Source organism: Drosophila hydei, unplaced genomic scaffold (assembly GCF_003285905.1).
Source record: "Drosophila hydei strain 15085-1641.00,03,60 unplaced genomic scaffold, DhydRS2 tig00000149-arrow-pilon, whole genome shotgun sequence".
Classification (NCBI taxonomy): Eukaryota; Metazoa; Arthropoda; class Insecta; order Diptera; family Drosophilidae; genus Drosophila; species Drosophila hydei.
The window spans coordinates 251419-269965 of record NW_022045678.1 but is presented as its reverse complement, the minus strand read 5'-3'; the positions used below and the strand labels follow the sequence as shown (position 1 = coordinate 269965).

The window sequence follows — 18547 nt, the reverse complement described above, 5'->3', positions numbered from 1 at the left end:
AACAAATACATACAATAAATAAGCGCATTTATACAAACACCAATAAAACTTTAGAAATATATATACTGATATATAAAAAAAATTGTATTAACAATCAATTTCGAAACCAGTTGAACTTTAAAAGTTGGCGGGTGGCTAATTTATTATCGATAGTCATAAGTTGTTGCTTCAGGGTTTTTGTTTGCGTGTGGGTGTCAGCATTAGAATCGATATGTAGTATGCAGAGTTGCTTTGGAAGTGACTACTAAAGACCTACGGAATGGGTGAATGTCGAAAACAGCTGTTGAATGCATAATGCGGTCACACTTTAGCTTAAAGATGTCTTGATAAGGAAGCGAATCCCAGGGAAAAAGCTTAGAAAAATGGCCGATACTTTGCCAATTAACAGCGTAAGTGCTTCTTAAACATTTGGTTAGCAGTTTCAAAAGAGCAGATATTCCTTAGGATTCGGGCACTGATGAGGAGGAGGAGGTGGAACCAAAGTTCAAGTACCAGCGCATTGGCAATGATCTCAGGAATATACTCAACACGGATGTTGTTACCTGCAGTGCCGTCCATGCAAAGGTAATATTAGGCTAGTTTTCGAACTATTTAAACTGAATTTTTGATCGTATGGTAGTTTCTCATATTTGGCACATTTCGGGGGCGAGTCTACCTTCTGGATCACCAAGGCAACTCAGTGGACTCGAATCTGAGCAGCGGGGATCGCCACACACACTCCGTGGCTGTTAATCACATTGATGTGGACCCTAAGGGCGAATATGTCGCAACATGCTCCGACGACGGACGCGTGAGTCAACGATAAAACAATTTAAAAAATGAGGGTAGCATACAATGACGATTTACAATTACAGGTCAATATTACGGGCTTGTTCAGCTGCGAGAACAATCAAAACCTCAGTTATGGCAAGTTTATCAAAGCGGTTGCCATAGATCCTGAAGTCAAATCGGGTGTGCGACGATTTATAGTTGGTAAGATAAAGACCATAAAGATCTTTTCGCCGTACTGTTAAAAATGATTCTTATTGATATATTTCAGGCGACGACAAGCTCACGCTCTACGAGCGTAATTTGCTCAAGAAACTGAAGCCTAGCGAATTGTGCTCTGTTGAGGGAAGTGTTTTGGCTATTTGCTGGCAGGGTAACTTTGTTGCGTGGGCCAGTCATTTAGGCGTGCGCGTCTATGATCTTAGTGAGAAATGTTCACTAGGCCTTATGAAATGGGAGGTTCCGGCACAGGCTCGTCTCGAAAACTTTCGATGTCACCTGCGCTGGTCCAATGCCAACACGCTGCTCATTGGGTGGGTGGATACAATTCGTATTTGTGTGATACGCAAGCGTAACAGCATCGAAGCATCTTCTAGCAATCTGCCCGGTTTCGTTGTGGATCCAAGTGCGTGCAATAATTCTATAAAAATCTTCTATTTTTTTCATAAAATGTGTCATCTTTACTTTCAGTCTCCACATTTCAAACGACGTTCTACATTTGCGGACTGGCCCCGCTTGCTGCCAGCCAGCTGGTTGTGCTGGGTTACCGAAAAGATCGCAGTCCCAACTACAAAGCTCTGCGGCCAGTGCTGTGCGTCATTGAGTACAAAATGAATACCTCCGAAGAGGTGTGCACAGACAGCCTCACCTTACGCGGCTTTGAGGAGTATACGGTCAATGATTATAATCTAGGCTGCATCATTGAGGAGAATCGCTACTACATCGTAGCACCCAAAGATATTGTGGTGGCCAGCCTGATTGAAACAGACGACCGAGTGGAATGGCTCATCAAACACAAGTAAGTAAACAAATCGTTATGCTAGTTAGAAATGAATTAGCAATGTCTAGGCGTTGATGAGAGTGCTCGTAGTTAAGTAGTTTAAGTTCAAATAACTTTTGGGTATAGTCCAGTCAGCAATACACAGGCATATTTATATATTCATACACCTTACAGTATTACTTCCTTACATTATGGGAACTCAATTTCTTATTTTGACCTTTGATCCCTATGCATAAGATTCGATTTACTTGAAGTTTTATAATGCTGCTGCCACAGGAGCAATTTATTTATTGATTGCTGTATAAATATCTTAAACCATAAAACTTAATTTCTAACTTTGGCAAGGAAGGAAGTCAATTCGTTAGCAATTAAGCTACAATGCTGTCGCAGCACTTGTCCGCGGGCTTTGTCCAATCGTAATAGTAAGAAACAAATACTCGTTGACCGGGAATCTCGTGGGTGCACAGTTTGTTCGAGTAGAGATCATGCATTTGACGCTGATTGCGTTTGTGCAGCACCAGATGATAGGGACGACACTTGCTGGGCGTGTAGGCTGTGTCGAAGCGTGCATCATGCCAGCGGTAAACATGGCGCATTGGCGCTAACCAGGTGCCCAGTGAGGCATCTTCCGAGACATAGGTTGACAATAGATAGGAATTGTTGGCCACATGCTCGCATAGCTTACGGGAGAGTACATAACCGCCGCCTAAGGCATAGTTGATGTAATTTTTGCTTAAATAGTAATTGGATTCGCGCCAATGTCCTTTGGTCTTGATGGTAGCTCGTCCATTAAAATAACCCCAATAGAGCTCTGGTAGTGGCTCATGTCCATAGTCCTCTCTATTTCTTAAAAGCTTACGATCATAGGAGACGAGCTCGTTGAGCAGATTATCCAGCTTCACATAGGTGTCATCGTCCGCCTTAAGCAAGTAGGAGAATTCATAATGACGTGTCAGCGCGTCCAGCGACTGAATCAGCTTCTCTGTCAGATTCCTATAGTCGTCGTGCAAACGTGGTAGTAGCAACAAATCCTTATGCTGCTGCTGCTCATGCTCCAATTCGCCACGCAGCGTGGCGCTCATTTGCAGTGTTCCGATGGCAAACAGATGCTTCAGCTTGATATTGCGATGTACACGTGGTTGCTCCAACTGTGGCAGCTGCTGTTGCCAGTTTATGTACTGTTGTAGACGCTGCGCCTGCGTTGCAACCGTTTCCATTTGCAAATGTCCGCCTCCGCTATAGGTGGGCAGGTAGATATACTCTTCGGGGAAGTAGGTTTGCTTTAGTGGCTGTCCCAGACGCAGCCAAGTCTCACGCATGCCTTCCCGTTGCTCTGCATTGCCCGGGGCACTGAACACGAGTATCACTAAAAATAAATCCGGATGTGGCTCTAGTTTGGCAACTCCGCTGCGTTGTGCTGGGCATTTGTCGACGACGGTTAGTATGCGTGTAATAAAACTGCCAAAAAAGAACGCTGTTATAGCCGTAAAAAGCGTTACCAGGTTATTCATACGACGCATTTTGATAAAAATATGTAAATAAAAATTTCCAATTAGCCGACACAACTGTAAAACTTATCGCGAATTTAACAGCTGAGCGCGATACTTATCGATGGGCTATCGATACTTGAAGGAGACACTGTGGTATCAGCGAACAGTGGTTAATTAATCGATACTTTCGAAGGCTTCGCGGACAATAGTTATATTTTAGGATAACAATGTGGAAATATTACAAAATATAATTTAAAAATAATGTGAATTGTTTTTTCTAATATGTATTTATCGAGTCAACATATTCATTTGTTTTTGCAGTAAATTCGAAGAAGCCATGGAGATATGCACACATGGAGGCACTCTGCCAATGCTTTCTGTAGCTAGGTAAGGAATTGACAAAAGGAAATAAAATAAAATAATTATTTTATCTGATGATTTTTACAGACTATATATAAACCATTTGCTGACCATGAAACAGTATGAAGATGCGGCCAAGCTCTGTCTTCGAGTGCTAGGCAACAATAAAGCTCTATGGGAAGAAGAGGTTTTCAAGTTTGTCAAGTGTCAGCAATTGCGTTGCGTGAGCGCGTATCTACCCACCTCGGATGATTGTAAGCTAGATCCCCATGTCTACGAAATGGTACTTTATGAGTTCCTCAAGTTTGATGTGCGTGGCTTTTTAAATCTGATCAAGGAGTGGCCGCCAAAGCTGTACGATGGCTTGGCTGTCATAAATGCCATACACGATCATTTTCGCAAACAGAATGCGAACGAGCTGCTCGAGTCGTTGGCGTTGCTCTACTCCTATCAAGGCGACTATGAAAGCGCTCTGCGCATGTACTTGAAGTAAGCCAAGGCTCACATCACCGAATACTACGTTCTAACTACCTCGACTTTCACAGATTGCAAAACAAGGATGTATTTGAGCTGATACGTCGCTTTGAGCTGTACGATGTTATCTCTAAACTAATCATTCCACTTATACAACTGGATCGGGAACGTGCCTTTAAAATATTATTGGATAAGAATAAAATAAAACCAGAAGTGGTTGTGCATCAATTGGAACAAAATCAGGAATATCTTTACTTGGTTAGTAAACGACACAAAGCTGTGTCAATCTATTCAAAGCTAAACTATACTTTCTTTCAGTACCTGGATGCGCTGGACAAGATTAGCAGTCAGGGTACATTCCACCAGAGACTAGTTGCCTTGTATGCCAAATATGATCGAAGCAAGCTGTTGCCCTTTCTACGCCGTTCTAATGACTATGTCATACAAGAGGCGCTGGCGATATGCAAACGTGAAGAGTTTCATCCAGAAATGGTCTACTTGCTCGGTCGCATGGGCAGTATTGTGGAGGCACTCAACATAATCATCCACAGCGTATGTATATATATCTAAGACTTACACAATTTTGTTTAATCAATTTTTTTTTACAGATAAAAGACATTGAGATGGCCATTGAGTTTTGCAAGGAGCACAACGATGAAGATCTTTGGAATATTCTCATTGAGGAGTCCACAAAACAGCCTGAAATAGTAACCAAAGTCCTGGATGGGATAGTTGGTAAGTTTTGCCATTGTCTTTTACTATATTCAATTAACGAAGCTATTAATCGTGCTTTGTAGATTATGTGAATCCCGTGTTAGTAGTCAACAAGATCAAACTTGGCCAGACAATACCGAATCTTCATAAATCTGTCGTTAAAATGCTGTGGCACTACAATATTGAGGAGGAAGTACACACAATTGCACATCAAATCCAATTGACCGACTACTTTGATACACACGCCGAAGTGGTGGCCATGCAGCGACGCGGGCGTCAGGTGTCTTATGATAAAGTGTGTCCCAAATGCAATCGTCCAGTGATCATTAAAGACACTGCACCTCCCAACGGCCTAACCATATTTAACTGTGGCCACATTTACCACAACAACTGCGTGATCGACAATCGTTGCGACCAATGCTTGGACTGGGATAGCATATTAGAGGACGACGACTAATAATCATTGAAAAACACAAACTACTGTGAATGGAAAGTCTGAAACGGCTAGGACCACGTATTATGCGACATCCAGCAACAACATTATGTATCGTTTCCATGCAATGTGTAAATTTTGATTGATAGCTTTAAGCTTTGCTTTTATGTATATGTTTATTTATTTATTGATTTAATACAAAATAAAGTCCAGTAAACGAGAATTTAGATTGTAAGCTCTATAGCAATATTGTTATTGTCTCACGTGTTTTGCGGCTTATAAATGCCTTTATAACATGGACTATATCCATGTATTTTGGTGGATCGATAGCCTAGCCCATAGCTATCGTTTCGCATCATTCTGTTGATTAAATTCCGAAATCTGTTGCTTTTTAAGGACTGTCCCCAAAGGAAGGATAACGGGGACAAAGTGCATGCTATTCAGCAGTAGAGAAACCCCCATATCAATATAATGATGGGAAAAAGGTAGGAGTAGAAAGAATTTAAAAAATAAAATTGTTATATATACACATATATTAAGAATGCTTTCCTGGCGTTCACCTACATCACTTCTCCGCGCCATCATTTATTTCACACCTATTGAAAGTCGTTTAGCGAACTCAAGCAAATAGTGAGAAATAAAGACAATCCAGTTAAAGTAAATTGCTTTTAATGGCATTTTTAACTTCAGTAGTGGCGCAAAAGCCACTCTCATAGAGCGAATATAAAAATACATCTAATATGCACCCCCTTAGCGTGGACACCCTCGCAAGGATATAAATAAAAACGGTCTTGTATAATAGAAACTTACAATTTATGCATGACATATTGGCAATTGTTTTTTTATTACAACTGTTTGTGTTTATTTCTTCTTCTACCCCCAATACACACACTCCAAACGGTAGTCAAATGCACTTAGGCCTCAGTCTCGGACTGAAGCTTAGCCACATAGGCGGCCTTGTGGGCGGCGACCTTGGTCTTGCGTTCTTCATTCGTCAGTTTCTTGGCGTTCCACCTCTTCTTAACTGGAGCCGACTTCTTGGCGACCTTCTTCGGGGTAGGATCGTTGCGAATGGACTGATGGGCCTTCTTGTAGATATCCTCAATCTGCCAACAAATAAATTAAATATGTTAAAAATAGGTCATTCAATAATTGAATATATCAGTATATTGTTTTACATATAGGAATGTGCAACTGCAAACAGAAAATTCAACCCATAGAGAGGGATGAGCTACGAACAAGCGTTGCTAAATTTACTGTGGTCCATTATTGGCACGGCTAGTGTTGAAGGTTACAAAACACAGCAGTAATTTTGAAAATGGACGTCAATGGCTTATATTAAATACATTTCATTTAGGAATGTGCAACTGCAAACAGAAAATTCAACCCATACAGAGGGATGAGCTACGAACAAGCGTTGCTAAATTTACTGTGGTCCATTATTGGCACGGCTAGTGTTGATGGTTACAAAACACAGCAGTAATTTTGAAAATGGACGTCAATGGCTTATATTAAATACATTTCATTTAGGAATGTGCAACTGCAAACAGAAAATTCAACCCATAGAGAGGGATGAGCTACGAACAAGCGTTGCTAAATTTCCTGTGGTCCATTATTGGCACGGCTAGCGTCGATGGTTACAAAACACAGCAGTAATTTTGAGAATGGACGTCTAGTAATTGCTCGTTTCAAATACATTTTACTTACGTTATCAGCGCGGATGCCCAACTTGATGTAACGGCTGAACTGACGCTTGAAAGCCTCCTCATCCTCCTCCTCCAGGGTGCGCATATAATCGGCCACATGTTGACCAAAGATATGGGCACGGTGCACATCAGCGTTGAAGCTCTTGGTCTCGCCAGAGTAGCCTGGGAAACGCTTCACCGAATGGGGGATGTTCAAACCACCATCGACAGCACCCTTCATGGCGCCGAACACACGGGCACCGGTGGTTGTGCGAGCCAAACCTACATCCAAGTAGCAACGGAATGCTCCTGGTCCCTCATCAACGGGTTCAACGTTGTATTCCTCACCAGTGACCTCGGTGCAACCAGCATATAGAGTGTCCAAGCCCAATTTGTTGAGCAGACGGCGTGCAACGAGTAGGCCAGTGCAGTAGGCAGCAGCATAGTTGGTCAAACCCACCTGCAATTATTGTTGTAAACATTAGATTGCATGTTACACTACATTATACAAATTTCAACTAATTTACCTGGATACCATAGTTGGGCAGCTCGTGCGAGTAAGCCGAGCACACAACACGATCACCCTCAATGCGAGCATAGGCGATTTGGGCGGTGATGTCCTTGTTGGACAGACGCACAATCAAACGGTACTTGGGAGTGTTGTACTTGTTCTTGTCCTGGAAAGTCAGACGCTTTCTGGCATAGTAATCAGTTTTGCCTTCACGACGCCTGCGGAATTTAACCTGGTAGCGCTTGAAGTACTGCTTGTTCTTGACTACCTTGACGAAACCCTGTAAACCACACACAACACAAATTAATATTGGTTATTGGTCTTGGCATGAAATCAACAATTTTAATCTCTCAATTAAAGCTGCATCAATGGCTGCTTTTGTATTATTTGATATATTTTCACTTGCCAACACTTTAATTGAGACTTTGGTTGCGTTATTTAATTGATTGTGCTCACCATTTTTCACTTTTTAATGAAAATCAAACACCGACGCAAAATACGCGATGTCTTCACACGTAGGTGAAAAAGAAAAAGGAAGAAGCTGACAGGCCGCTCAGACGCAGGGTCGTATTTTGGAGCGTTGACGTTTCACTCGCAGCTAACTTTGCGTTCGTCTAGAAACTGCGCCAGATGGCGCTTTGCTATTAATAATTTATATGCGCGCGAAGTAAATAATTTAAAAGTCTGGTGAATTTAAAAAACTGTATTACGTAGTGTATTATATTTCAATAACAGTGACTCTAAATGTATTTGGGCATTCGCTTCACATTCTTCACCAGCATATTGAGTGCCATATAATCGATCAATTTCATGTTGAAATTTCTGAAAAAAATTTATTTATTAAGTGAATGGGTAAATAGTATTTTAAGTCCACATTATATTTACCAAAACTTTTAAGTACGCTGCTTCGTGGGGCGCTGAAGGATCATAGGCTGGATCCACATTTAAAAATAAGTGCTGCTTGATATGATATAGTGCCGTAACATCTTCACTTTGTATAGTTAAAACAGTTATGTGATCTTCTAGGCTGCTAGAAATCCTTAATTTACTATCTATAAAATATAAATCTAGCATATTATTTTCAATTTTGCCACTGGCATTACAAATATCAGCAATTTGTGCCAAGCTTAAGCAACCAGGCGACGTCATCTTTTGTTCAACTATAGGCTTCGACCTCTTTGTATTTGGTTTAGGCAAAATATCTAACAATTGCAATTTGTTATACAGATTCAGGGAACAAAGTTGTCCACTGAATAGCGCGCTATATGTATCGCTGTACTCCTGCACTCGACATGGCAGCAGAACTGCGCTTAATTGTGTTTGTAGCTCCAGAAATGCAACTAGTTTAATCGTAAATTCAGGCAATCGCTCTTTAAAAGCTTTCTGTAATGGTATTATAATTCTACATTTGCGACTCAAAAGCAAGTCCGTGGGCACACGATGTACATGGGCATCGTCTCCATGATAAACGAGCAATTGCCAGTGACTGCTGTAAAGCAACTTTTGACTGTCGTTGAACGATAATTTTAATATGGCATAAATGCCACTGCTATCAAGTTTCGCCTGTCTGGCTGTATGCAACAGCAGAGCATTAGCTCCAAAGACTGGTAGCTGTCTGCGAAACTCTAGCGTTGCCTCTAAGCTGCCTTCAAAGCTGGCTTCGTTGCGTGCAACAGCCACCAGTTGCTGCTTTTCATATTCACGCTGTATTGCTGTCATTAGTTCATTGGGCTGCTTTTCGTATTTCTGCAGAACTTGTGCATTGCTACGTAGTTGTTCCATGGCGGCAGGTGTTAGATCGTTATGAACACCTTCATCTTTATCTTCATCTTCGTCTGATAGTTGCTGCATACTAAATGCGATCCGGTAGAAAATATTATTGTCGCTGAGGCACACGAGCTGCTCAATGTGCTGCACCCAAGCACAGGCTTGCATGCCGGGCACCGACTTCACACAGCGCTGTATCTGGCAATCATCTAGTTGAGCGTCATATTGGAATCTCAAACGTACCAGCTGCTCTCCATCTGTGTAGTAGAAGTCGCCGTTGTCGCTGCTAGCATCAAAGTCCAACCATTCACTTCCAGTATAATGCATCTGCCGCTGTTTTATGCCCAGCAATTGGGACATGTACCAGATGTCCACAGTGCCACAGCTCAGGTAAACTAAGCATAAATTTTGTGCGGGCAGCAAACGCATAAAATTAACAGACGTTGTATATATGCATATTAGCTCAATGTTGTATGCCTGTTCCGTATCCACATCTTCATCTGCATCCGCTTCCTGTGGCGTTAGAGCAAATATGTGACCCGCAATGCTGAATATGTGTATTTGCTTATTCGCAATTGCCGAAGCACCAAACAAGCACTGCATGAACTTCTCATGCTCTCGTGTAACGGTGATCGTTGACAAGGTATAGCAATCATTCTGCCAATCGCATTGGAATATGTTTTGTTCGTCATATGTGATGTCGTAGCTGTACTGCAGAGTGCTTTCTCCCTTGCCCAAGCTGGGCAAGTCCACATAAACCTGCAGGAGCAACTTTTGAGTAGCATCATCGTAGCGTACCACGCTGAATCCTTCATGCGTGCGCGCAAAAGCACGCACCCCGCTCAGCCAGGATATGAGATGCAGTGATTTAATGGAACCAAAGCAATGAACTCGACCGTCCGACATTAGCAACAGCGTGTTGTATTCTAGCATGTGGATGCTGCGTAGATGACTGCCCTTTGGCAGTGGAATGCGAACCTTTGTCATTTCCATTCTATTTGTTTTCTTCGATTTCTTAAAGCGAAAATTCAGTAGATAATATTCATTCCAAGTGACGAAGACAGATTTTGTCTTGTTGTTGCTGGATGATGAGTGGCATATCAGACCACATGGCTGGAACAATGTATCATCTTCAATGGACCAAAGTACATCATCGTCATTTTCCACATTAGCAGATTCGATATCTTCGTCTATATCCATGATTTGTTTGTTAAGGTGAATAATATTCAAATGTAAAGTACCACAACAATAATGAGACGCACAGTGTGACCAACGCAATAAAAACAACAGGTTTTAAATGGTATCTTACATTACATTCAATATTGTCGAATGTTCGCATTTGTTGGAGCGGTACATCATTTATTCTTTATAAACATGATTTCGTAATCTAATATTATGAAGCATTTAAAGACTTTCTCGGCGCCTATCAAAAGTTTTGTACGACTGATACAACAGTTGAATCCTTCAATATATTATAAAGGTATTTATGTCTTACATATTAGCTGCCCTATTGGTAACTTTTACCCATCACTATTTGATAAGTTCTTCAACGTAACGACTTGGACATTTTTAAAAGTGAAGCAGGTTGAGTTTTTTAGGTAGCTGGAAAAGAATCTAGCAGCAATGGCTTTATTGATGCGTTTGTGGCGGCGCAGCCATTCAACCAAACTTAAGGATCATCAGGCGGCACTGATGGCGCGCAGTTTACCTAAGCGGGAAGCACTGCCCGGCGTTAACAACATAATTGTGATAGCATCTGGAAAGGGCGGTGTAGGCAAAAGCACTGTGGCAGGTAACTGCTTAATATTTAAAATAACAATAATTTATTCAATGGAATAAATATATTGTAGCAAATTTCGCTTGCAGTTTGGCCAAGCTAGGAGCGAGAGTTGGACTGTTGGACGGTGATATTTTTGGACCCAGCATTCCACTGATGATGAACCTCCACAGCGAGCCTCGTGTCAATGACAAGAACATAATGATACCGCCACAGAACTACAATGTGAAGTGTCTTTCTATGGGCATGCTTACTCCACCTGATGGTGCGATTATATGGCGCGGCCCGCTGGTCATGTCAGCCATACAGCGTCTACTCAAGGGTGCCGATTGGAGTCCATTGGATGTGCTGGTCATAGACACTCCGCCCGGCACTGGAGATGTGCATCTGTCATTAACACAACACACCCCCATCACTGGTGTCCTGTTAGTCAGCACTCCGCACAAGGCAGCCATCGATGTAACAATTCGTGGCGCTGAAATGTACCACAAACTAAAAGTACCTATCTTTGGCTTGGTCGAAAATATGCGTTACTCCATATGTGACAACTGCAATCATCGTATCGAGTTTTTCAAGCAACTAACAGGAACATTACACCAGAAGCTGCCAGAGACGCTCATCTCATTGCCACTAGACTCACATATAGCTGAATGTGGTGAATCGGGCACACCTGTTGTTATAAAGCATCCAGACTCTGAACACGCAAAGCTCTTCCATAAGCTTGCGCTTCAGATTTGGAGTACATTGCAAGAAAGAGAAGACACTAATGAAACAGCTAAAGATTCGAAAATAAAGTAATATTGGAATATTGACTGCATTCTGAGTGTCTTGCAGCATGGCGAGAAGGAGGATAATAGCCGATCTTCATTAGTTATACAACAGGTTTAAAACTATTACAGCTATACAACATATTCTCTAACTTTGGCATATACATATAGACATATAGAACAAGTTTTGTTTATTTGTGCTTCTTCAGTTTCTTCATTTTCTTCATGGCCTTGCGGCGGGCGTACATATCTGTCCGCTTTATCACCTCCTTATACTTTCGTTTATTAAAGCTTTGGAAGGCCTCATCCGCTAACAGTTCATCCACCAGTGACTTCTTGGTCTTGCGTGTATGTTTTTCATCATAATGATCCAGAGGCGAGTGCAGGACTGTGCCGACTTGGAAGTACTTCGGCAGCACTTTAAGGTCATTCTTTTTGTAGAAGTGTTTGGGATCCAGCACTGAACGCATTTGTATGATCTTCAGTTCATTGCGCATCTCATCTGTAACTTCTGTTGCTGGCAAATCAAACCAGCCGCTGCCCTTCGTCTTAGCGCGCTCCGCCTGTAGTTAAAAGATTGGGTTTTAGTACAGGAAAAAACAATTTGATGCATTTATTGCTAGGGTACAGCACTCAGATTACTAAAGACGTCATCAATGTGGCAACAGCGTCTGCCTCGGCCACTGCTGTGTTTTGGGCGACAATGGCACTATGTTTCATTCCTTATAAAAAGTTGTGCGCCCACGCCTAAATCATTTGTCTTGACTCGATGACAAACAACAGTCTAGCGTTAAATGGCATTGCTATTCCGTCGGCCTTACAGCAACCGCCACATACTCCGAGACGGCCGCTAAGATTACAACGGACAAAACTGTGTGCTATAGTCTGTGAGTGAGTCTCTGGTAACAACAGTGGCCTCAAGCAGCAGACGTGTGCGCTTGCCACGCCCATTGGCGCAGCTTCGGTTGTCGAATATGTCATCATAGTTGCTCTGCCTGTAATCATTCTCTTAATATTTTTACTGTTACTTACTCTATTAAGTATAGGCAGCTTGCGTCTGGAAACTGTGGGTAATGCTTTCTTCTGTTCGATGCCATTTAATTGCTTCGTGCTTTGCATATCTTTTTCGAGATTTGTTTTTCGCACTTTTATGTCCTCGCTCGTTTCGCTGTTGATTTCTGTGACCCGTTGACGTTTTTGTAACTTATGTGTGCCTGCATTTTGTACAGCCTCGTTCACTTTCTCAGTTACTTCATCCAGTTGAAGGGCCACTTTGGATGACACTCGGTTGGTAGTTTCCAGTGTGGCAGCAACAACTTTGCTAACATCTTTGCCGTTTAACTTGAGGCCAAACAATTCCACTTCACCAACATCCTGCTCATCTTCCTCCTCGCTATCCTCCTTATCAACAGCCAGTTGCCGACCCTTCGAGAACCCATTATACAATGCTGAGGAATGCTGTATTCCTTCTCCACTGAATAATTGCTGATCGCCAGCAGTGTCCAGCATAAACAGCGACGCCATGCTTAAAGTTTCTATCGCAAACAAAAATTAAGCGCAAAACATGCGGCGTCGACTAGTAATGTCGCCGTTCGTTGTGACTGGTAAAATATGCCATCTGCAAATATAAAAACAAAACTTGGCCACACTGCAATTGTCCCACACGTGTTTTGATTTTTGCTGCGAGCATACGTTAGCAAAATAGTTTCGACAAGCAGTGAAATACCTTAATATAATGCCAGTTTTCTTAAATACATACCTTATAGAGTATTTTCGTTGTTATTTAACTTGTAAAACGTAGAAAGATAGGCAATACTCGACAAACAAGCTCTGCTAGTTATAACTAGTTGATTTAGGCTTTGTCGGACGCGCTATTGCTTATTTTTGGGAAATAATATTTACCTAATTCGAAAACAGTAGTTTTTTGTGCAATGTCTGTCTACAGCAGTAAAACGACCAACACTTCCATACTGAAGCCCTTCTCCAGCGCAGATCGTGAGCGCATCAAAACAGCAGCCCTCAACAAAGTGCGCTTCATAACGCCCAAGGAGAAGGGCATTGTTGAATCGGTGCGTGTGGCATTAGAGGAAAAGAATTTTCATTTGATACAGGAGTTTACATATTTTCTTCGAGAAGCTGACCTGAGTGTAAGTGAAATGAAATATTGCATAACTTGGTTTACTTATGCTTTTATTTATAGGATGAGGAAGTTGTGCAGATTATGAAAGATGCTCGTAAAATTGTGCACAGCTTGACTCCGGTCTTTGCCAACCTTGTTGAGGGTCTGCTGTCGCTCAACTGGAAGAAGTATAGCCCGGAGGCCATTCAAGCCTACACAGAATTTAGCATCGATGTTATGATTGCCCACAGTTCATATATACATATTGGCATAGCCAAATTAGTTTTAAATTGGATACCCAATGATCACGAGTCCGCGGAATGGTTAAATGGGTGCCCATCGGAGCGCGTGAAGGCTGAATTAGAAACTGTGCACAATTTACTCAATCGTATTCTAACTGCTGTACCTATGGCTTTTGATGTGGTCATCGATACGGTTGCAACAAAGTTTCCATACTTTAAAAAACCAGCTCATGTCACAGCTGGCTATTTGCATAATGTGTTGTGGTTGATGGATTACAAGCCGGTGTTCGAAGAGCTATTGCTGCAGCTGGTTCTGCAAAAGTAAGCCATTTGTGATGATTTATTTGGAAGGCATTTGATTTATTTATTTTCTTGTCAGGTTGCTCATACTGGACGTAAATGCGCCACGTGATGAAATTGAAGCACTCAAAGAGGAAACGGATGACGAAGATGACAAGATGGAAGATGAAGCTATATTTCAAATGGACGATGTTAGCGCTCCGCCTAAGCCGCCACAATCATTAGAACATCCCGTTGGTCAAATGCTGGACATATGCCTAATGAAGCTTTTTAAGTTCCTGGACGATAAATGCCGTCCGCAACCTGGTTGCACCGATGATCAGCGTGTTGCCAAAAGTAGATTTTTCAAGACGCTTGTTCACATATTCGATGAAGTCTTACTACCCAGCCACAACACTCATCACGTTCAGTTCGTCATCTTTTATGCATGCAGCATTCGTCCAGCGTACACAGAGATCTTTCTCAGTGCCCTGTGGCAAAAAGTACAGAATCCAAATGTATCCTCAATCATTCGCCATGCAGCTGTTAGCTATATCGCCAGTTTTCTGGCACGTGCCAAATTTGTACCTCTGAGGTAAGTCCTTTGTTCTCTTGGTTACGAAAATATACTAAATGCTATTAATTTTAGCACCATCACCTACTATCTCAAGGAGCTGAGCAACTGGGCAAACACCTACATCAATGATTCGGATGAATTTAGCAGCAAAAACTGTTCATTAAAAGCTAACATGGTTTTCTTCTCCGTTTGCCAAGCCATGTTTTATTTAATCGCTTTTCGTGCGCGGGATTTGACGATTAATCACAAGAGTAAGTAATTGTATACTGGTTTACTTGTTTATATTAACTGAGATTTTGTTGTCCAGATTTGAGTTTGCTGAATTCACTGCAGTTGTCTCGGTTGGCAATGTGTCATTTTAATCCATTGCGCTACTGTCTGCCGCCGGTGGCAACTGCATTTGCGGGTGTTACACGTACCCACCAATTAGCATATTGTCACACTGTACTGGAGCGCAATGCACGTCGCAAGCTGGCTACCATCTATGGCCATGACAAGCTGATGCCAGAGGAAACTCTTGAAACTTTCTTTCCCTTTGATCCATACATTCTTCCACTGTAAGTTTCCCAATCAATTGTCATATGAATTCGACTATTATTCTGATTAATTTCGCAGGTCCAATAAGTACATAGAACCAAGTTATCTGGTCTATAGGGTACATGAGCTAGAAGAGTCGGCGGAGAGTGTTGCAGTCGAGACTATGCGTCGCAAGCGTGGCGATTCCGAAATGATTGAGGACGACGAGTTTATACTGGCGGATAAGCGGCAAAAGCTCAGCGAACTGTCCAAAAGCCAACAGTTTGATAAACAGTTTTACTATGGTGCTTCACCTGGGTTTAACCAATAAGAAGTGGGGGACATAGATGTAATAGTAATTCGTATTTATAAAATATAGACTTTTATATATTATTGAAACTTGATCAAAGAATAAGTGCATTGGACGATGCGCTCTTGTGCCGTTCAGCTCGCATATGCTCCAATCTGTGTCCCGACGTACGAAAGGATTCTCCACAAATTTCGCATTTGAAGGGTCGTTCTCCAGTGTGCAAACGCAAATGCAACTGCAGCGAAGTCTTTGAGGCATAACTCTTGCCGCACACCTGACAATTAACGCTGCTCCGCTGTGGCTGATGCGTCTCTAGATGTCTGGCCAGTGTGGATTTTAAGGTAAAACGTCTTCGACATACGTGACAAATGTGTAGCTTAAGCTTGGAGTGTGTTAGCAAATGTCGTGCAAGGTCGTTGGGTCTCTTGAAGTGCTTGCCACATTGCAGGCAACTATGTTTCATCTGCTTTGTATCTATCAAACGTCTTAAATGCAACAACATGTGTGTGCGGCAATTATATTTGCGTTTGAAATTCTTTTCACAGTAGATGCATTTGAAGCTGCGATGTGATAGCACTGGCTGTGGCAATAGTTCCATTAGTTTCGTTTTTAGAGAGTGTGTTTCCAGTTTCGTATGTGCATCACAGGCAGATTTCGTTTTGAACGTACGACTACAGTGCTCACAGCTATAAACCGTGTTGGGATGTTCCTCACCCAAGTGCTTGTGCAGCTCAGTCTTGGATCTAAAGCTGGCGATACATTCAGTACATGCATGCTTTTTCACAGCAGCATGTAGGCGTTTGTGGTGCTCATTTAGCTTGCTTTGGATAGCAAACCGCTTAAAACAGATCCCGCATAGATAGGGCGTCTCTTTGGTGTGTGAGCGACGATGCCTGGTGAACACAGTTGCTTATTTCTGTGCGATTCTTAATTAAAAATCTTACCTTATCAGATCGTAACTCTTGCTAAATTCCTTAGCGCAATATTCACACACATAGTAGCATCTATTGGTGTTCTGTCGTAGTATGCGCTGTGTGATAATTACGCGGACTTCACCAGCTGGATTAAGATTGTCTCTTAGTTCTACCACATCACAAGACGTTTTTTCCTCTAGAGTACCTTGTGTAGCAAACGAAGCAGCAGCAGCTAAATTGTGGTTTACAATTGCATTATCTTTAATCGTAGGGCTGCCTTGTAACAGCTTTAGGGCTGCTAGCGCATGTTGAGCTACGTCGGATTCGTCGCACTTTTTTGCCACATCGTGTTTGATACGTATATGACGCTGCAGTGAACTTTTTTGAGAGAAACGACTGCAGCAGCTTTCGCACTGCAACAAATGTATGCATATTTAAGCATAAACCACCATGGAAGCCCTTTAAGCATATGGAAAACTTACTGGAAACGCCTTTTCCGCGCTGTGCACGACCAGATGACGACGGAGTAAAGCAGGCTTGGAAAAGCACTTGCCGCATATGTCACAAGCATTCGAACTTTTAAAATTTTCAACATTTTTCATTTTTTCTTTCACAATTTTTTTTACTTTGCAAATACAAGCGCCTATACAAATGGAAAGAAGAAGAATGTCGATCACAGCTGTTTCTGCCTATTTCGATAGCAACCAATTATTCCTGCAATTTAATTTACCCCGCATTGTACGAAAAAAAAAACATTTAACTGATTGTTTACGGCAATCATATAGAAAATCAATTCTATTTAAAACTTAGTTTAGAATTAACCAATCTACACAGTTACAAATCGTAAACAAACACATCTCTCTCCTTGGGTTCAGCTTAGGCAACGAATTCATATGGAATTGGCGCCAGGGCGATGGGTTCTTCCAATTTCTTGACGAAATGCGCCTTCTTTGGCTGCTCGGGCTGACGCTTGAGGTTCACCCATTTGCCGTCCTTCTTGGCAGCCTTGAGCAGACGCTCATTCTCCTTGACGCGACGCAGGAAATCCTCACGGCACTTGGAGTGATGCACATGCTCAATGCGAACATTAATGCGCTTGGCTAGAACCTTGCCGCGCACACGTTTGTTTACAATGACACCAACAGCGTGTTGTGTGACGTTGAAGATGCGGCCAGTCTTGCCATGGTAGGCCTTGTAGGGCATACCCTTCTGAACGGCACCATGTCCCTTAATGTCAACGATGTCACCGTTCTTGAAGACGCGCATGTATGTGGACAGAGGAATGACACCATGCTTGCGGAATGGGCGAGAGAACATGTCTCTGGTGCCGCGACGATAACCCTTTGAGTTGGTCATTTTGTTGGCTGTGGTTCCCTGCAATAAACAAACACTTTTAGCAACATTTCACAGCATGTACATGTGCACGGCACACGCGAATACGTTTTAACGCGCGTTTCAACTGCATTTTATTGAATTTTAATGCAATTTGTACAAAATATTGGCTAACCTTTTACGTATCGACGTCCACGCGGTCGTGAAGTTGGGGAAAGAAAGAAAGATGGCTACCCGTTTGGCGTTGCCACACTCATTATGATTTGACGTTTTCGCAGGGCTGTCAGTGTTTAAAACAAGCAGTGTAACCCTGACACAGTTAGTTTTTCGATATATTATGAATTTTTCCCATTCGTAGAGAATCGTGTTTTTCGTGCTCCCACAAATCTAATTTGAATTGAAACAAGCGCCAATTAAGTATTTCATTTTATTAAGTTAAAAAAGTTTTACAAATTCAACAGAAAACTAATTAATATTACATTTTTGCTTAAGTTTGAGCACTTTGGTACACA

General features: G+C 42.0%; 9 protein-coding genes and 1 non-coding gene across 10 annotated transcripts; 3 read left to right on the top strand and 7 right to left on the bottom strand.

The window, feature by feature from the left end:
- The first annotated feature begins 291 nt into the window (after positions 1–291).
- Positions 292–5482, top strand: LOC111592078 (vacuolar protein sorting-associated protein 41 homolog). The gene is made up of 12 exons (XM_023304098.2): positions 292–389; positions 445–564; positions 620–790; positions 855–972; positions 1040–1393; positions 1459–1786; positions 3580–3645; positions 3706–4107; positions 4164–4350; positions 4411–4644; positions 4701–4827; positions 4890–5482. The coding sequence occupies exons 1-12, from the start codon at positions 363–365 to the stop codon at positions 5261–5263; spliced, it is 2508 nt and encodes an 835-aa protein (XP_023159866.1). The 5' UTR covers positions 292–362; the 3' UTR covers positions 5264–5482.
- On the bottom strand, positions 2038–3548 carry LOC111592079 (beta-1,3-galactosyltransferase 6). The gene has a single exon (XM_023304099.2). It carries the CDS (start codon positions 3286–3288, stop codon positions 2137–2139), a length of 1152 nt encoding a protein of 383 aa, XP_023159867.2. The 5' UTR covers positions 3289–3548; the 3' UTR covers positions 2038–2136.
- Positions 5483–6051: 569 nt separating the features above from the next.
- LOC111592081 (60S ribosomal protein L5) lies at positions 6052–7988 on the bottom strand. Its single transcript, XM_023304101.2, has 4 exons — positions 7892–7988; positions 7452–7715; positions 6947–7384; positions 6052–6345 (listed from the first exon to the last, which is right to left on the bottom strand). The coding sequence occupies exons 1-4, from the start codon at positions 7892–7894 to the stop codon at positions 6154–6156; spliced, it is 897 nt and encodes a 298-aa protein (XP_023159869.1). The 5' UTR covers positions 7895–7988; the 3' UTR covers positions 6052–6153.
- Positions 7989–8053: 65 nt separating this feature from the next.
- Positions 8054–10481, bottom strand: LOC111592080. Its single transcript, XM_023304100.2, has 2 exons — positions 8321–10481; positions 8054–8257 (listed from the first exon to the last, which is right to left on the bottom strand). Exons 1-2 carry the CDS (start codon positions 10400–10402, stop codon positions 8129–8131), a joined length of 2211 nt encoding a protein of 736 aa, XP_023159868.2. The 5' UTR covers positions 10403–10481; the 3' UTR covers positions 8054–8128.
- Positions 10482–10747: 266 nt separating this feature from the next.
- On the top strand, positions 10748–11796 carry LOC111592056 (iron-sulfur protein NUBPL). Its single transcript, XM_023304056.2, has 2 exons — positions 10748–10994; positions 11053–11796. Exons 1-2 carry the CDS (start codon positions 10826–10828, stop codon positions 11775–11777), a joined length of 894 nt encoding a protein of 297 aa, XP_023159824.2. The 5' UTR covers positions 10748–10825; the 3' UTR covers positions 11778–11796.
- LOC111592057 (deoxynucleotidyltransferase terminal-interacting protein 2) lies at positions 11762–13360 on the bottom strand. Its single transcript, XM_023304057.2, has 2 exons — positions 12779–13360; positions 11762–12309 (listed from the first exon to the last, which is right to left on the bottom strand). The coding sequence occupies exons 1-2, from the start codon at positions 13268–13270 to the stop codon at positions 11938–11940; spliced, it is 864 nt and encodes a 287-aa protein (XP_023159825.1). The 5' UTR covers positions 13271–13360; the 3' UTR covers positions 11762–11937.
- Positions 12374–12663, bottom strand: LOC111592100. Its single transcript, XR_002750922.2, has one exon. It is a non-coding gene; the product is annotated as a small nucleolar RNA U85 (small nucleolar RNA).
- Positions 13361–13413: 53 nt separating the features above from the next.
- Positions 13414–15878, top strand: LOC111592054 (RNA polymerase I-specific transcription initiation factor RRN3). Its single transcript, XM_023304054.2, has 6 exons — positions 13414–13893; positions 13947–14428; positions 14487–14981; positions 15036–15214; positions 15271–15520; positions 15579–15878. The coding sequence occupies exons 1-6, from the start codon at positions 13678–13680 to the stop codon at positions 15808–15810; spliced, it is 1854 nt and encodes a 617-aa protein (XP_023159822.1). The 5' UTR covers positions 13414–13677; the 3' UTR covers positions 15811–15878.
- On the bottom strand, positions 15824–17378 carry LOC111592055 (zinc finger protein 250-like). Its single transcript, XM_023304055.2, has 3 exons — positions 17186–17378; positions 16734–17116; positions 15824–16682 (listed from the first exon to the last, which is right to left on the bottom strand). Exons 1-3 carry the CDS (start codon positions 17303–17305, stop codon positions 15884–15886), a joined length of 1302 nt encoding a protein of 433 aa, XP_023159823.2. The 5' UTR covers positions 17306–17378; the 3' UTR covers positions 15824–15883.
- Positions 17379–17563: 185 nt separating this feature from the next.
- On the bottom strand, positions 17564–18304 carry LOC111592059 (60S ribosomal protein L21). Its single transcript, XM_023304058.1, has 2 exons — positions 18211–18304; positions 17564–18077 (listed from the first exon to the last, which is right to left on the bottom strand). The coding sequence occupies exon 2, from the start codon at positions 18057–18059 to the stop codon at positions 17580–17582; it is 480 nt and encodes a 159-aa protein (XP_023159826.1). The 5' UTR covers positions 18060–18077; positions 18211–18304; the 3' UTR covers positions 17564–17579.
- Between the last annotated feature and the right edge of the window lie 243 nt (positions 18305–18547).

Bases quoted from the DNA above. Each gene is read 5' to 3' on its own strand.
- LOC111592078 (XM_023304098.2), top strand. From the start codon at position 363: ATGGCCGATACTTTGCCAATTAACAGC. The intron at 4,645-4,700 runs GTATGTATATAT...TTTTTTTTACAG, and splicing joins TCAACATAATCATCCACAGC to ATAAAAGACATTGAGATGGC. The intron at 4,828-4,889 runs GTAAGTTTTGCC...CGTGCTTTGTAG, and splicing joins AGTCCTGGATGGGATAGTTG to ATTATGTGAATCCCGTGTTA.
- LOC111592079 (XM_023304099.2), bottom strand. From the start codon at position 3,288: ATGCGTCGTATGAATAACCTGGTAACGCTTTTTACGGCTATAACAGCG.
- LOC111592081 (XM_023304101.2), bottom strand. The intron at 7,385-7,451 runs GTAAATTAGTTG...CAATAATTGCAG, and splicing joins TGCCCAACTATGGTATCCAG to GTGGGTTTGACCAACTATGC. The intron at 6,346-6,946 runs GTAAGTAAAATG...ATTTGTTGGCAG, and splicing joins TGGGCATCCGCGCTGATAAC to ATTGAGGATATCTACAAGAA.
- LOC111592080 (XM_023304100.2), bottom strand. From the start codon at position 10,402: ATGGATATAGACGAAGATATCGAATCTGCTAATGTGGAAAATGACGAT. The intron at 8,258-8,320 runs GTAAATATAATG...AATTTTTTTCAG, and splicing joins CAGCGTACTTAAAAGTTTTG to AAATTTCAACATGAAATTGA.
- LOC111592056 (XM_023304056.2), top strand. From the start codon at position 10,826: ATGGCTTTATTGATGCGTTTGTGGCGGCGCAGCCATTCAACCAAACTT. The intron at 10,995-11,052 runs GTAACTGCTTAA...AATATATTGTAG, and splicing joins AGGCAAAAGCACTGTGGCAG to CAAATTTCGCTTGCAGTTTG.
- LOC111592057 (XM_023304057.2), bottom strand. From the start codon at position 13,270: ATGGCGTCGCTGTTTATGCTGGACACTGCTGGCGATCAGCAATTATTC. The intron at 12,310-12,778 runs GTAAGTAACAGT...TTTTAACTACAG, and splicing joins AGCTGCCTATACTTAATAGA to GCGGAGCGCGCTAAGACGAA.
- LOC111592054 (XM_023304054.2), top strand. From the start codon at position 13,678: ATGTCTGTCTACAGCAGTAAAACGACCAACACTTCCATACTGAAGCCC. The intron at 14,982-15,035 runs GTAAGTCCTTTG...TATTAATTTTAG, and splicing joins GCCAAATTTGTACCTCTGAG to CACCATCACCTACTATCTCA. The intron at 15,521-15,578 runs GTAAGTTTCCCA...TTAATTTCGCAG, and splicing joins GATCCATACATTCTTCCACT to GTCCAATAAGTACATAGAAC.
- LOC111592055 (XM_023304055.2), bottom strand. From the start codon at position 17,305: ATGAAAAATGTTGAAAATTTTAAAAGTTCGAATGCTTGTGACATATGC. The intron at 17,117-17,185 runs GTAAGTTTTCCA...CATTTGTTGCAG, and splicing joins GCGCGGAAAAGGCGTTTCCA to TGCGAAAGCTGCTGCAGTCG. The intron at 16,683-16,733 runs GTAAGATTTTTA...TGTGTTCACCAG, and splicing joins AAGAGTTACGATCTGATAAG to GCATCGTCGCTCACACACCA.
- LOC111592059 (XM_023304058.1), bottom strand. From the start codon at position 18,059: ATGACCAACTCAAAGGGTTATCGTCGCGGCACCAGAGACATGTTCTCT.